Source organism: Trachinotus anak, unplaced genomic scaffold (assembly GCF_046630095.1).
Source record: "Trachinotus anak isolate AG129_WGS33_773 ecotype Australia unplaced genomic scaffold, CSIRO_AGI_Tana_v1 ptg000009l, whole genome shotgun sequence".
NCBI lineage: Eukaryota > Metazoa > Chordata > Actinopteri > Carangiformes > Carangidae > Trachinotus > Trachinotus anak.
In genome coordinates, this window is record NW_027273860.1 from 2,745,644 (window position 1) to 2,759,422 (window position 13,779).

Genomic DNA, 13,779 nt, shown 5'->3' on the forward strand with positions numbered 1-13,779 from the left:
GGCACCAAAACTGACTCTGGATCACAGCTGGAAACAGCTTCGTTGTTCAGTCACTAACTGCTCAAAGTCTGATAGTGAATGAAGCAGAGAGCTGTGATCTTATATACAGCAGCTTCACGCCGAAAAAGAGGAACTATTGTTGTCATGAGCACACTTCTGGAATGGAAATAACCACGCTGCAGGGATGACAAGACAAGAGACAGAGACTCACACACATCCTGAAGGTAGCGGAATTTGTTATTATGTCTATATATGTCCAGGTTTGTTGTGATGTTGTACCAAGGTTCATCCTCCCCTCTTACCTGACATTCACATTGCACTGATCTTTGCATCCAGACTGAACCACAACGGGTTTACAAGCAGAAGAATATAAAGTATCTCGACAGCCAAACGTTTCTTGGAGGCAAAGCTGCTCCAACCAGGTCATGAATGAATGAGTGAATAATAACTCAATGCCATTTATGGTGATTGTGTTCACTTGTTGAATAAAGTTTGTTTGGTGGGGTTTAACATGACATTGCAAGACATTTTGACTCTGGGGAAGATTTTTAACACTTAAAATTAAATTTTCCTTTATTCATAAACTGTTTTATCAGATGGGGAATAGATTTGAGAACAAACAGCAGGAAGGAACATTTATATTTCTCCAATAAATCAAGGCAGGGGACAAGTTTCAGTTGCAGAAAATGATTTGGGAGAGTTTGATAATGAGGTAAATTGTTTTTATTTTGTGTCTTAAGTCACTGATTCTCCTTCAACTCTCTTTCATAAATCTACAGAACAACATTAACTCTCTGGGAGCTGCCCAGTTCAACTAGCAAAGCTGCTGCTGCTGCTGAGTTAACTGGACCAGTTGGAGTTTATGTGCTTTTATTATCCTTCCTCCAGAGAGGTCACTGAAGCAGGTGAGTGCATTTTTCATCCTGCCATTTTACTGGAATTTGGTGTACAAACACTGAAAAGCATAACCATCACTGGCACAACACTCCTTATCATTATTGAGATTTATACAGTGAGATTTAAAATTCTAGTCAAGATCTTAAATTTCATGAAAACACGTAGCAGTGATACATTTGATGTGATTTGATGAACAAGCAGACATAGAATATGTATATACAAAACACTGGTTTATATTCCAGTTCTTTATGAGAATAAATGAATGGGGAAAAGCTGAATTAATGGGATTCAATAGGTTAAAATGCAGCTCTGAATTTGCAGCTGTGTGGGGTTTTAGGTTTCACTGCTCTGCTAAATAACTATTTATTTCAAAGGCAGTGATGAATGACTAATTTATGACAGGTCATCTGAGCCAAGTTTGACTACTGTGTTCATTGGACTCACTGCAGGGATATGAATTACATCAGCAAAACACCAACATCAAGAAAAAGCGGTAAAAATTACAGTCAAAATCAGACGAACTTTGCTTCAGCACCAGTGAATAACACGTAGAAAATGTCAGATAAAGCATAAAAGCACCGAGACAAAAACATCGTACTCCTGGATGGGTTCATAACTGTGGAAAAAGATGACACAGAGTGAGTTGGTATTTGTGAGTTAGTCCTGACTGAGCTGCAGAAAATCAAAAATTTCAGCCCTCTCCTTTTTTGGTGAATAACATGTGCTTTGTTTGTCTACAGTAGGATTTCACCATGAAATCAACATGTGTGGACATTCATGGCACGGTCATTTCTCTGTAACCTCTTCCTGCTGAGTGATACAGAGCACACAGTGCAGTCTGTAACAGCACGGTTTCATGTGTTTGATTACTAATTATTTTAGTGAGATTGTAGAACAGCTCAGGTTTTCTTTGTATTGTGTGTTAGAAACTGAAGGGGAATCACCCAAACTCATGGGCCTGCTCAGAGACACACCAAGAATAACCCTCACAGACTGACCAGCCGACTATTTTTAGCATCTGCTGTTACCATAATAACCTCAGAAAACAGTCATGATGGCATGACCGCTGCTGCAAACCCAAAAGAGGAATTACTCATACACATGGAATGTGGCTGCAGAAGAAAAATTCTAACTGCGTTTCTCTGCCTTTGAAATAATTTTACTGCATGTGGAACAAAATAGTCTCAACTCTCAACTCACAACTAAAATATGTGGATGCTTTTCTATGTTGATGAAATCTGTGGAGACAAATGACAAAAAACTAAAAAGCTGGCTGCAAGAGAAGTACAGATGTGATGAAAATGACAGCACTCTTAATGTGTTTGATGGAAATTTCTTGACATGACATTTATTTTATTAGGTACTTTCAGACCCGACCACCACAGCATCATTTCATACTTTTGAGCCTCTTCAACCAAGTAGCTTCAAAGACTTCACTGCTGTGACATCTGTTTTTACTGCAAAATATAATGTCTAATGAATCAACTCCAGTGTTAAATAAAACAAGATTAGTGTGACTGAAAATGTTTATTTTTATTGAATGAAGTTCTGCAACTAACAGCTATTGATTACATAGATTCTCTCAATTAATTGAAAATAGACATTTATAATTTCTCCGAAATAGTGTTTTTTTTTTTATTAGCTTCTTTTGTCCAATCAGCAGCTGATTTTCAATTTACTGAAAGAAAAGCAGCAAATTCTCAAATTTAAATCAGTTTTTCTCAAGAATGATTGAAACAATTAATTGATTTTCAAAATAGTTGCCACTAAAATAATCTGTCATTCGACTAATTAATATCTTGAGAAATTGTTGCAGCTCTAATTGAATGCAAAAACACTGTTGAAAATGTGAGGTGTTTTTATCCTCAACACAACCCTAAAGGTGGAAAGTCCCCGCTGGTCAGTGACCTCAAGTTTCCATGGTGACCAGATTAAATGGAAGACAAAGAGAGGCAAAAAAAGAGGAAGTAAAAAAGAAGATAAGGGCAAGGCAAATGTATTGACAGATGCTATCAGTGTGTTTGCATCATACAAGTGTGTCAACTGAAATTGCCATACTCTCATGATGAGGCCTTATTTCCATCCATTCACCCTGCACCTTCTCAGACAGCACCCCACAGTGTTTTCGTCTATTTCTTTCACACATACAAACATACAGGCATGAACAGGGCCGTGGCTTCCACTATGGACAACAAGGTCATGTCAGCTGTAATATTTCTAGATATTTTAGGGGTTTTTAACGACATGAAGAGGTGTTCACGTTATACAGTTCCTTGTATGTAACACATGTTGGCTTTTAAGGATGATTTTACTATTTTTTTAGACTACGTTTGACTGTTTTAAAGCAAAAAAATGAAAATGTAATTAAAATTACAGGAATTTATTACTCTCTAAATACATATTTTTATACTCTACTTGTTAAAATGCATTACTTATCAGTAGCTATTTTGCAGAAAAGAACAAAAGGAAATAATTTTATGATAGCTACTGTATATAGGATTTTTTTTTTTAAGAATTTAACTAAATGGGTAAATTTAGAAAAATAGATAAATAAATAAGTTTCTTTAAATATGCAGATTTTTTAAAAATAATTTGATTGGCAGCTTATCAGAATTTTGAATTTAGCATTTCTAAAATCCTGTTCAAAACTAAATCAAAACTGAAACTCTACAAATGTTGAAAAGCTCAAATTAGTAGTAACAAATAGGTTTGTTTTTTTTTTTGGACATGTAATAGGAGAAGCACAGGGTGTGAATAATGTAATAAATGACGGCTGTATTCCGTTTAGCTGCTTCACTTTCAAGGTTGAGCTGGTGGTTCACAGTCACACTGTCATGGTTTACTGGTGCATTTACACAGAACAGAGTGATCAGTAAAGTTATTAGTAACACCTGTGGTTTTCCTTCCATGACAAGTCAAAAAAGCTGCTGTTAAAGATGACTATCAAAATATGCAGCAACATGATGCATGTACAATAATGACTAACAGTATGAGCTAAAGCTTTATGTGGGATTACAAACGCTTTTAAGAATTTAGAAATTAAGCCGTAGGTAAGTGTAACCGTGAGTAACATGTTCTTGCCAACATCTGAATGTACTGACAAGTTTCAGTTGCTCCATAGTTACTGTGTCATGCACCGACATGAACTTGTGAGACACCAAAACAATAATGTCACTGTGGTGATCGGTCGTCAAACATGAACATGAACAGTATCATTACATTGCAAATAAAGAAATAAAGCAAATAAAGCAACAACTTGGATTAGGTTAGTGGATTAGGTTAGTCTGTCCAGCTCAATGGCCATTTATCATGTTTTATTTTTGCTCTCAGGTTCCACTACAAAACCAAACAGCTCTGTCATTTCTGTAACTAACAATTTAACAAATAAGATGCCACAAAAATAATTTTAATCACATGCAAATATAACAAAATTCTGAAAAGATATCTCTGTAAAAACAAGAAACAGCCTAAATAAGCAGAAAATATTGAATGAAAAGTAGCTGCATTTCTGGAATCTCTGTGTTATACTACATTGTTTTCAGTCAGGACGGTGGCTTCACTGAAATAGTCATCAGACAGTTGTGAAACTAAGTCTATGATGTAATTATTTGCTGTTGTTTTAAACTTTACCCCAATCTGATTTTGAAGAATTTGTCATATATTACATTGATAAATGAGTGTGCACTAGAATTTCTAAATGGGAAGTTATTGTGTAACAGAGGGTAGTTAAACTGTGACTTACATTTAATCATTTTTACAACACCAATTGTGAAAAACACAAACGGGTGCACTGTTCTGTTAAATTCTTAATGACTTTATGTCTGTGTAATTAGTTTAATTAGCTAATTGCCAATTAATTCACTTTTTTTTTTTTTACAATTGACTAGTGAGAAAATAGTGAAAAGCACAATCAAATTTTCCTTTAACTGGAAATGGTGTCAACTGATTGCTTGTTTTGTCCAACCAACACCAAAAAAACCCAAAAAATATTCAGTTTACTTTCACAAAATCAGCAAGTCCTCACAACTGAATATTGCTTGAAAAATTACAGTTAGTTGCTTATCAAAATACTAATACTGACGCCACAGCTCTAATGACAAATTAAACAGGATTTAAACATGGTAGTATGCTATAGTTATGTGTAATTTTGGTAACTCTTTCTTTTATACATGTGTTTTCCAGCTAAATAACAATGATATTTACAAGAAACACAATTAGGAGAAATGAATTAAGTGTTAATTGTAGCTGATTGCTATATTTGAGTTTTAAATACAACAAGCATGAGGAACATACTTGCTTTTTTTAAATGTACCGCCTTCCGTGTGTTCTCGCGATATTTGGGCAACAGCGCCCCCTTGTTTGTATGTGGAAAAGCGACGGGAGGTATCAGGAATGCTCCGCGGCTAATGATAGCAAGGTCCACAAATAGGGATTTAATTCACTTTCGGTCTTCATTAACACTCTGGAGGTCTACCAAAAGCGGCAGGGGGACATAATTTCGTGTATACCCTCGTTTTTTCCTGCTACATTCCCGCCGAGGTAAGCAGCGACAGCGAGAGACCCCCGCTAATCCAGAGGAGAGGGAAGCGGCCTGCTTTTGTAGCCGGCTTCCCGGTGCAGCTCAGGCGGCTAGCACTGTCACCAGAGCCCGGTGCTTCCGCTGGCTCATTTTTCTCCACACCGAGAGAACCATTGGAGCTTTGAAATTATTTTTGCTTTAACAACCCCCGCCTCTCTTCGACCTATTTCAGTCCACATCGACTTGCACCTGTCGACATTTCTCACTAAAGGGGACCATTTCGAGCCGGGGCGGCCTGTTTTGTTTTCGAGCCGCCATGAATCTCCGCGAACAATAACACAGCCGTAACAAGCCTGCTGGGGCTGCACCGCCGAGCGAGATAGGAGACACGGATGCCACTGTGTGGGATAATAAATGCATCGTGTGATACCAGCTCTGGACCGACGTGAAAACCCAGGGCGAGCATGCATGTGGACTGCGGGACATCGGGGGGGAAATGCATCGCAGATCGGAGCACTTTGTAACGAAAGCCCCTGTTTAAATTTCGGAGCTGCCGCTGCTAGCTAACCAGCTGTAAGTCACGTTAAAAGGCCACTGGTGGAGGAAAGGGCGCCACACGATGCTTTGTCTAATCACAACTCACGGATTGTATGGAAACAAACCGAACCGACTTGGATGAACCGACGTTTTTATGCATGGTTGGCCTCCCTGTGAACGCAGCTATAATCGCTCCCGTCAGGAGCAGCAGTCCTTTCAGAGCTGGGGCACATTGAGGATGGATTGGATGTGACTGGGAATGAGTAACCTCGACTGCTCTGTGCACAGACTGCTGCATATGTGGGATTTACCGACTGGAAACTGAAAGCGTTGTATCCATCTATGCTCTCTTCAAAGCCACCAGACTCCCTTTACAAAAACGCTAATTTTACCACACGGAACACGGGAGTTGCGGCTAGTTTGTGTTATTGCGTGGCTTTGGTGTTTTAACGTCTTAATACAAATTACCGGACCGGACCGGAGCCCCGGGCCAGGCAGCTGAGATGAACCCGGTGAATGCGACCTCTCTTTACGTTTCCGTGAGCCGTTCGGTGCTGCAGTGCGACCCCCGAGACCCCCGGGCCCTGGCGGAGCTCTGCAAGCTGCTGCCGTTTTTCCGACAGTCCCTGTCCTGCTTGGTCTGTGGTAAGTGTGAGGTTCTTATTTATTTTTTATTCGGTTTGATAATGTGCCTGTGTGGATGTGTGTTTTCGGTAACGTGAGTTGTTGTCAGCTGTGCTCGCAGTGGGAACCAGCCTTTAAATAATGCTGCTTTCATGTACAATCGGAAATATCAGAATTAATTCAGAACTAAGATTAAAGCAGTGCTTTAAGAGACAAAATCAAGATTAACACTTTTCAGCGTAATTAAATGAAATTCAGTGAAGTACGTAGATCTCCACGGAATAAAATACCTCACAAAAAATATCACAATAGTGAAATTGCAAAATAAAATGTGACATATGAGAGATTATAAAATAAAATGTGAGAGCGACACTGATGTATATTCCTTCTAGGATAAGAAAATATGTTCAGCAAAATATATGTTGTTAAAAAATAATGCATAGTGACAATGTGGTCATGTATAAGACAACATCCAAGTAGTACTGCAGGTTACACAATATATATGGGTTAGTACACACGGTAATTATTATGACCTCCACTCAAACTAGATGCAACATTAATATTCTGCTTGCACACATCAGTAATAATAATCCAGCGGCACCTTGGAGAGATGACTATGATTTATTTAACATGAGAGCTGAATGTTTGACATGCAGAAGAATCACAGTAAAATGCCCAGTGGTGTATTCAAAATACATGAGTGTGCTTGACTCATTGCTGTTTTTTAGTACCTTAAAACAGATGACTATACTAAGATTTATTTCTCTTACTTTTATGCATGCTAGTGCTTTTTTTTTTAATGGGGTGCGTTTACATTCACTTAAATCCATTTGAATTCAAGTCATGTTTGTAAAATCTGAAAGCGGCGAGTCGGAAGCGCAGTGAATGCATCACCAGCCACAGCTACACCCATCGTGACACACCCCCCTCTGTGTGCTGTTTGGCAGCATCGGGGCGTTTCTCTGTTTATCATGTTGAATAGCGGTCCTTCCACATACTGGATGTTATGCATCTAATCTCTTCCTCACACTCTTTATCCCTAAAAGTATTTTTAAACAAAAAGTAAAATAGATAAAAGTAAAAGAAATGGAGAACAAGAGGGAATACTATTTGTCAACTTCAGGAAACAATTTTCTTTGCAGTGTTGAAAAACATTTTTTTCACACCAGTGGCTTTAACTGTACAAGATATAATTGGCTTTTTTTCTGTGGTTAGCCTGCTGGTGTTATATAATAATCTTACTCTTTGATTTGGTTAAGCAGTATATTTAATGTATGGTCTTCACTTCTCATACACAATGCAGTAACGCGCCTATAGCCATAGTGAGTGGATATACCGTGCTTTGTGTTTCATGTTGGGTTTTTTTGTTTGTTTTTTTTGCAGTACAGAGGATGGTTTTCTGTGGGTTGTCCGTAAATGGATGGATATGTGGATTATATTTGAATTATTGATGTTGTATTTCCTATTGCCCAGACTTGGTGTAAGGTAAAGGTGATATATTCAGATAACTCCCTCCATATCCACTGTATAAATAATAGATCAAAGTGAAAGCAGTCCATACATTGTGTTAAATATAGACTTCCTGCAGTCATATGGGATTTATCAGACAGGAGGCACAGAGTGTGTAAGGTTGGTTGTTTCTTATGAATGGACCTTCATCCTTTTTCCTATCTGCAGCTGCACTCCCTAGTGATCAGCGTTGCTAAGGAAGCTCCTCTCAAAGAGCGGTTGTCATCCAGTCTGGCAAGTTGCCAGGCACCACTCAGGTTTACAAATACATATTGGTGTAGGAAGCTACTGAAACACCATAAATGAGGAAACCATAGGTTGTAAATTCTAAATGAAAACTTGAGAAGTCATGACCATAGTTTATTAGGAACATAAATCTGTTTGGATACTTAGTCAGATAAGAGTTTTATGTTGACAAGCTGATGTGCTTTTTCCAAGATCCTGTGAAAGTCTGTAAATTAATCATCAGTGTGAGCGGGTCTGCACTGTTCCTGTGAAATGCTCGATGTATTAATGTTTCCCTATAATCTCTCCCTCCTCTTATCTTCAGGTAACTTGCTGCAGGACCCCATCGCTCCCACCGACTCGTCATGTCAGCATTACGTCTGTCGAGGCTGTAAGGGTCAGAGGATGCAGCTGAAGCCGTCCTGTAGTTGGTGTAAGGACTATTCCCGCTTTGAGGAAAACAGGCAGCTCTCCTTGCTTGTCCACTGTTACAGGAAGCTGTGTCTCTACATCACCCAGTCGCCACTCGCCCCACACATAGCCAGCGCCGCCAGCGACTCGCCAGATCTTCAGGCCATCCTCAACGAGGGCCTTACGTTGGCTGAGAGCGACCCAGAGGCGGAGGACATTTCAGATTCAGTCGGGCCATCACAAACAGCCTCCACCTCTGACATTGTCCAGCCCAGTGAGGCTCCTACAAAGGAGCTCAAGGGAGAGGAGCCGAGCCCCGTGAGCATTAATGGACTGCATGATTGTAATGGCCTGGTCAGTTCGGACACTCTGACACCCATCACCATAGAAACAGGTGGAGGTGTTGCAAAGCAGGAGAGCTTTTCGGGGGAGCTCCCAGTGTGTGTGAGTGTCACAGGGACTGGGGAGGCAGGACTTTGTGACATCAGCACTTTTGGGGATGACCTAAAACATGGCGGGGGCCCATTGTTGTTGAGTGTTGAGGAGGTGCTCAGGACTCTGGAGACGGACACTGACCCTGACCCCTCACCCGAGACCAACCCTCAGCCAGACCGCTCTCCTTCTGTACCTCAGTCTGGCCTCAACGGGCCCCACTGCCCATCTGGGCCAGACTCCTCCCGCCTCATCCCCTCTCTACCCCCAGAGAACAGCCCTCGCCCCCTCCAGCCTCACCCGCAGCCATCCTTGCAGCCTCCCCCTCAGCCCTCCACAGTCATCCCTCGTGCCCCCCCTCGATGTCACCGCAAGCGTTCCCGCTCAGAAAGCGACAGTGAGAAAGTGCAACCCCTCCCCATCTCCAGTCTCATACGAGGGCCTCCCCTCGGTGCCAACAGCTCCCCCCACCACCCTAACCCTGGTGCCACCACCAAACAGGAGCCTAAATTTCCTGCAGCCTCACCCCACCCTCACCTGGCCCCAGTGCCTAACGGTGGACCCCCTAAAGTGGGCAAGGCTGTGCTTGTCTCCAACAAGGCACTGAAAAAGACTGTGGAGCACCATGGAGCCACAAAGAAGGCTTATACCAAGGCCAGGCAAGGGGCCCCTAAGCCCCGTGCACAGCCACGTGACCGGGTGCCCCCTCACCCCCATCCACACCCCCTGACTCACCCACCCAGCCCCTCAAAGCCACTGTATAAAAAGCCTGTGGAGAAGAAGGGCTGCAAGTGCGGCCGAGCCACACAGAACCCCTCCGTGTTGACCTGCAGGGGGCAGCGCTGCCCCTGCTACTCAAACCGCAAGGTGAGAACATTACTTCATGATTACAACACAAACCCCCCTCCACCCATCTAGATGCCTAACAGCATATATACTATCAAACTGAGTTTCCACCTGGAGGCTTCGTTCCGTTTACTTTGCAACATAGTTTTATGACTAATTTGTTTCTCTGTTTGGAGTTATGCGTGGGGTTGAAATATTGTTAACACAGTCATAAAGAGCTTTGGTTTTTAAGGAAGTTTGACCTTTTATAGCAGTGGTTTTTAAACCAGAGCAGCCTTTCATTTAGAACAACACATATGACTACAGTGTTCAGCCTTTTCAGCTAAAAGTGACAATATCAGATATAACTTTTTATTTTAACAAACTTTTCACATTTCTTATTAAACAGCAAAAATAATAGGTTTAGTGTTTCTTCTTCTTTTTAAAGGCTGATACAGTAACAATAAATTGGAACACAGAGGAAGCCGCTAACCAGGGCTCACCTGATGGAGCGCATACCACTGAGGCTCAGTCCTTACTGCAGCAGCCCTGGTTTGAATCCAACCTGGGCACTCTCTCTCACAGTGTCCCTTTCACAATAAACCCAAAAAATATACCCATATATATATATATATATATATATATATATATATATATATATATATATATATATATATATATATATATATAAAAGAAAAGCCATTAGCCTTTCTGCTTTACAGCACTTCATGACTTTGAAATCAAGTGGATGAAACATGTAATGGATTTATCATTGTTAGCAGCAGTATCACATTCATACCTAAAACAACAGCGAATGACAAAAATGTCAAACATACTTTGGTGTTTTGGAGTTTGAACTGATCTTGTATAAAAATCAGTCTCTTGTTCTGGAGCTTTTGACTGCACTACACAGCCTTCATCAGCAGATTCTCTCGTCGTAGAAGTTCAGACTAAGCATTATTCTGACCACCTCCTGGATGTCTATTCCATGTTGACTAACAGAGAGTGACAGTTCATGGATAGTCTTTGTAACCACTGTGTGATCTGTTATGTTGTCATTATTTATTAAACCATTTTGGTATTGATTATTGTTGTCCTAGGCGTGTCTGGACTGTATCTGCCGCGGCTGCCAGAACTCCTACATGGCCAACGGTGAGAAGAAGCTGGAGGCCTTCGCTGTGCCAGAGAAAGCTCTGGAACAAACCCGACTCACGCTGGGAATCAACCTCACCAGTATCACCGCGGCGGCCCTCCGCAGCCCGGCCACCAGCTCCCCTGGCAATACCCTCCTCAACGTCACCACAGCCACAGGGGCGCCCGTCACAGCCACCTTCCTGTCGGGGACGGGGCACGATAACAGGGGCTTTGACGATTCACTGGAGATGCGGTTTGACTGTTGAGGTCCCGCCCTTCTTATGGTCAGTCGTCATGAACATTCCCCGCCCCGCCAGCTGGGCGTTATCCATCGGGTCGTGCCAGGGACCTGCAGTGGCGGAGCCAGAACAAGGCAGCTACAGTGACAGGCGGTAGTGAGGGTCACCAGCTGGAGCTGAGGGGGTCGCCCTCCGTCCATCGCCCGAAACTGCACCGTGCTTGTGGTCATGCAGACAGATGCAGCGTGGAAGAGAAGAAGGAAAAGAAAGAGGAGATGTAGCGTTACTGTATGTGCAGCGATTTCATTTCAGTGGGGATAGAGTTTCTTTTTTCGTTTTCTTCTCTACTATGGGTAATGAGTAGAGCATGTTGTGTAGCAAAGTCGGGAGTGTTGACCACAGTCACACGCCTCTCTGTGTGTGTGTGTGTGCGCGCGTGTCTGTGTGTGTGCGCGAGCATGCGAGTGTGTATGTATGAGGGGAAGGGTTTGGTTTGGAGATGAACCTTATTAGCAGGAGCAGAGACATCATCATCGTCATCATCATCATCAGAGACTGGTGTAATTTATATAAAAGAAAGAACTTTTTGTACATGGACTCAGCAGTTTCCATTTCAGAGGACATTTTATGATATATTTTATAAGTTACATTTAAAGCAATGGAAGCCAGTGCAGGGGCAGACCTGCATTCAACCAGATTATTTTCACACAAGTAAACAGTGACTTGTTTTTTGTAAACTGTAGATGACCAGAAATAAAACACAACACGCTACAAACCTGAACATAGAAATTAAATGATCCAATCTCTGATATCTTAAGGATGTGACTTTAACACCACCAGCCAAACGTCAGCTTTGATTTTGTCTGCTGAGTGTTTAATAAAGCATCAGGCTAAGATGTTGTTGCATACTAAAAAAAAGAAACATTTAAGTGGTTAAATGGTGATTTTTGTGTGTTAAATATATCAAGGTTGAGAGATAACCTGTTGATCATTTGTGTGTTCTTGTATTAAGCACTTTTCCCACTTTTTCACACACATCTTAAAACCACCATATTTCTGACCTGTTCTTACCTGTGTTAAAAACTCTGGTTGACTGCGGCCCCTGCACGCTGTTTTTCACAAGATTTTGGTTTCTGAAAGCTACACACATGCTGCTAAATACCACCAAGGACTCAAGAAGGAGAGCACACCTGTTTTCCCTGTCTTTTGTTCAGTTTTGTTTTTTAAAATAAGTTTTGTTAACAACATTTGCAGTATTTATTGGACGTCTCCTACCAGGCTGCGTTTTGGGCTTCGGTTTCGCCTACTCTGCCTGTCAAGTCTGTCGATCCAGTCTGGACTGTTTCTGTCTCGGTTAAGTTGCTGTCTTCTTCTTAGTGTTAGTTTCTGGTGTCTCCAAACGGTTTTTGTTCTCCCTCGGGGCATTTAAATACCTGTAATATAACTGTAACATATTTCCACAAAAAAGAAAGAAAATCAAAAACTTACTGAGTGTTATGTGATTATTTATTTCCGTCTTGCTGTTGTCTAAAGCCTCATCTTTCTGAAGTTTTCCCAGAAGCCACAAAGTGTTGTTGCTGCACCACTGAGAATAGACACTAGAGGGCGGCACAGAGCTTCATGTTGCAGTATTTAAAACACACCAGCAGGGGGCAGAACACCCCTGTGAAGGTCCAGTAATCCACACCAATCCCCATGTGGGCTGTGTTTCATTTATTTATTTTTATTATTTTGAATGAAGGAATCAGCTTGCCTTGCAAACGCAAAATGAAATTGTAATTTGATATTAAGTCAAAGCTTTGGGGACACAGAGAGAATTGATCTTCATCAGACGACAGACTGATCTACATGTTTTTGTGTTCTGAGTTTGAATAAGTCATGTGGCTGTGACAGGATTACCACTGCTACAGTCTCTTTATTTTGGCAAACTGCACCGATCTCAAATTTATGTTATGTAACTGTTTTATAGTTCTGCTTTATTCATCAAATGTTTCCAATTACCTGATTTTCATCGGGGTGTCTGAGGTTGTTTCTGGTTTCCTTTTAAGTCCATTGCTCTGTCATGCAACTTTCAGATCACCACTAAAAACCACAAAATACAGTTGCTCCTCGTGGATATGGAGATGTCCAAGAGAAATCTAAATGATCATACTGTAAGTACAAAACAAATAAAATTACAACAAAGTTTTCAAAGACAAAAAAATGTAATAAAACTAATCCCAAAACTTTCAAGAAAATATGTATGAAAATTAGAGTGATCTAAAGTTATGCTGTATTTTGGAAAAAGGACAGTAATGTACTTTTGTTTAAGTATTGATGCACGACTGACAACAGGACTGTATAAGGAAATCAGAGACGACAGACACCCTGCTGAGGGCAAGAAAGCGGAAAATGTTTGGTGAATAAAGTGTAGCTTACTGAAACTGC

At 41.1% G+C, this 13,779-nt stretch overlaps 1 protein-coding gene across 4 annotated transcripts; it reads left to right on the forward strand.

Moving 5' to 3' along the window:
• The first annotated feature begins 2 nt into the window (after nucleotides 1-2).
• LOC139625021 (E3 ubiquitin-protein ligase MSL2-like) lies at nucleotides 3-12,839 on the forward strand. Of its 4 annotated transcripts, XM_071484549.1 has the most exons (5): nucleotides 3-224; nucleotides 337-422; nucleotides 780-905; nucleotides 8,637-10,021; nucleotides 11,080-12,839. In XM_071484549.1, exons 3-5 carry the CDS (start codon nucleotides 863-865, stop codon nucleotides 11,377-11,379), a joined length of 1,728 nt encoding a protein of 575 aa, XP_071340650.1. In that variant the 5' UTR covers nucleotides 3-224; nucleotides 337-422; nucleotides 780-862; the 3' UTR covers nucleotides 11,380-12,839. The 4 variants fall into 4 exon arrangements, with proteins under 4 accessions (XP_071340650.1, XP_071340648.1, XP_071340651.1 ...); XM_071484547.1 differs by having other exon boundaries at nucleotides 3-422; XM_071484550.1 differs by lacking the exon at nucleotides 337-422.
• The last annotated feature ends 940 nt before the right edge of the window (nucleotides 12,840-13,779 follow it).

What these genes read in the sequence shown, in the direction of transcription:
- LOC139625021 (XM_071484546.1), top strand. Translation starts at nt 6,457, where the DNA reads ATGAACCCGGTGAATGCGACCTCTCTTTACGTTTCCGTGAGCCGTTCG. An exon ending in CCTGTCCTGCTTGGTCTGTG is followed by an intron (nt 6,599 to 8,636) that starts GTAAGTGTGAGG and finishes TCTTATCTTCAG; the next exon opens with GTAACTTGCTGCAGGACCCC. An exon ending in CCTGCTACTCAAACCGCAAG is followed by an intron (nt 10,022 to 11,079) that starts GTGAGAACATTA and finishes TTGTTGTCCTAG; the next exon opens with GCGTGTCTGGACTGTATCTG.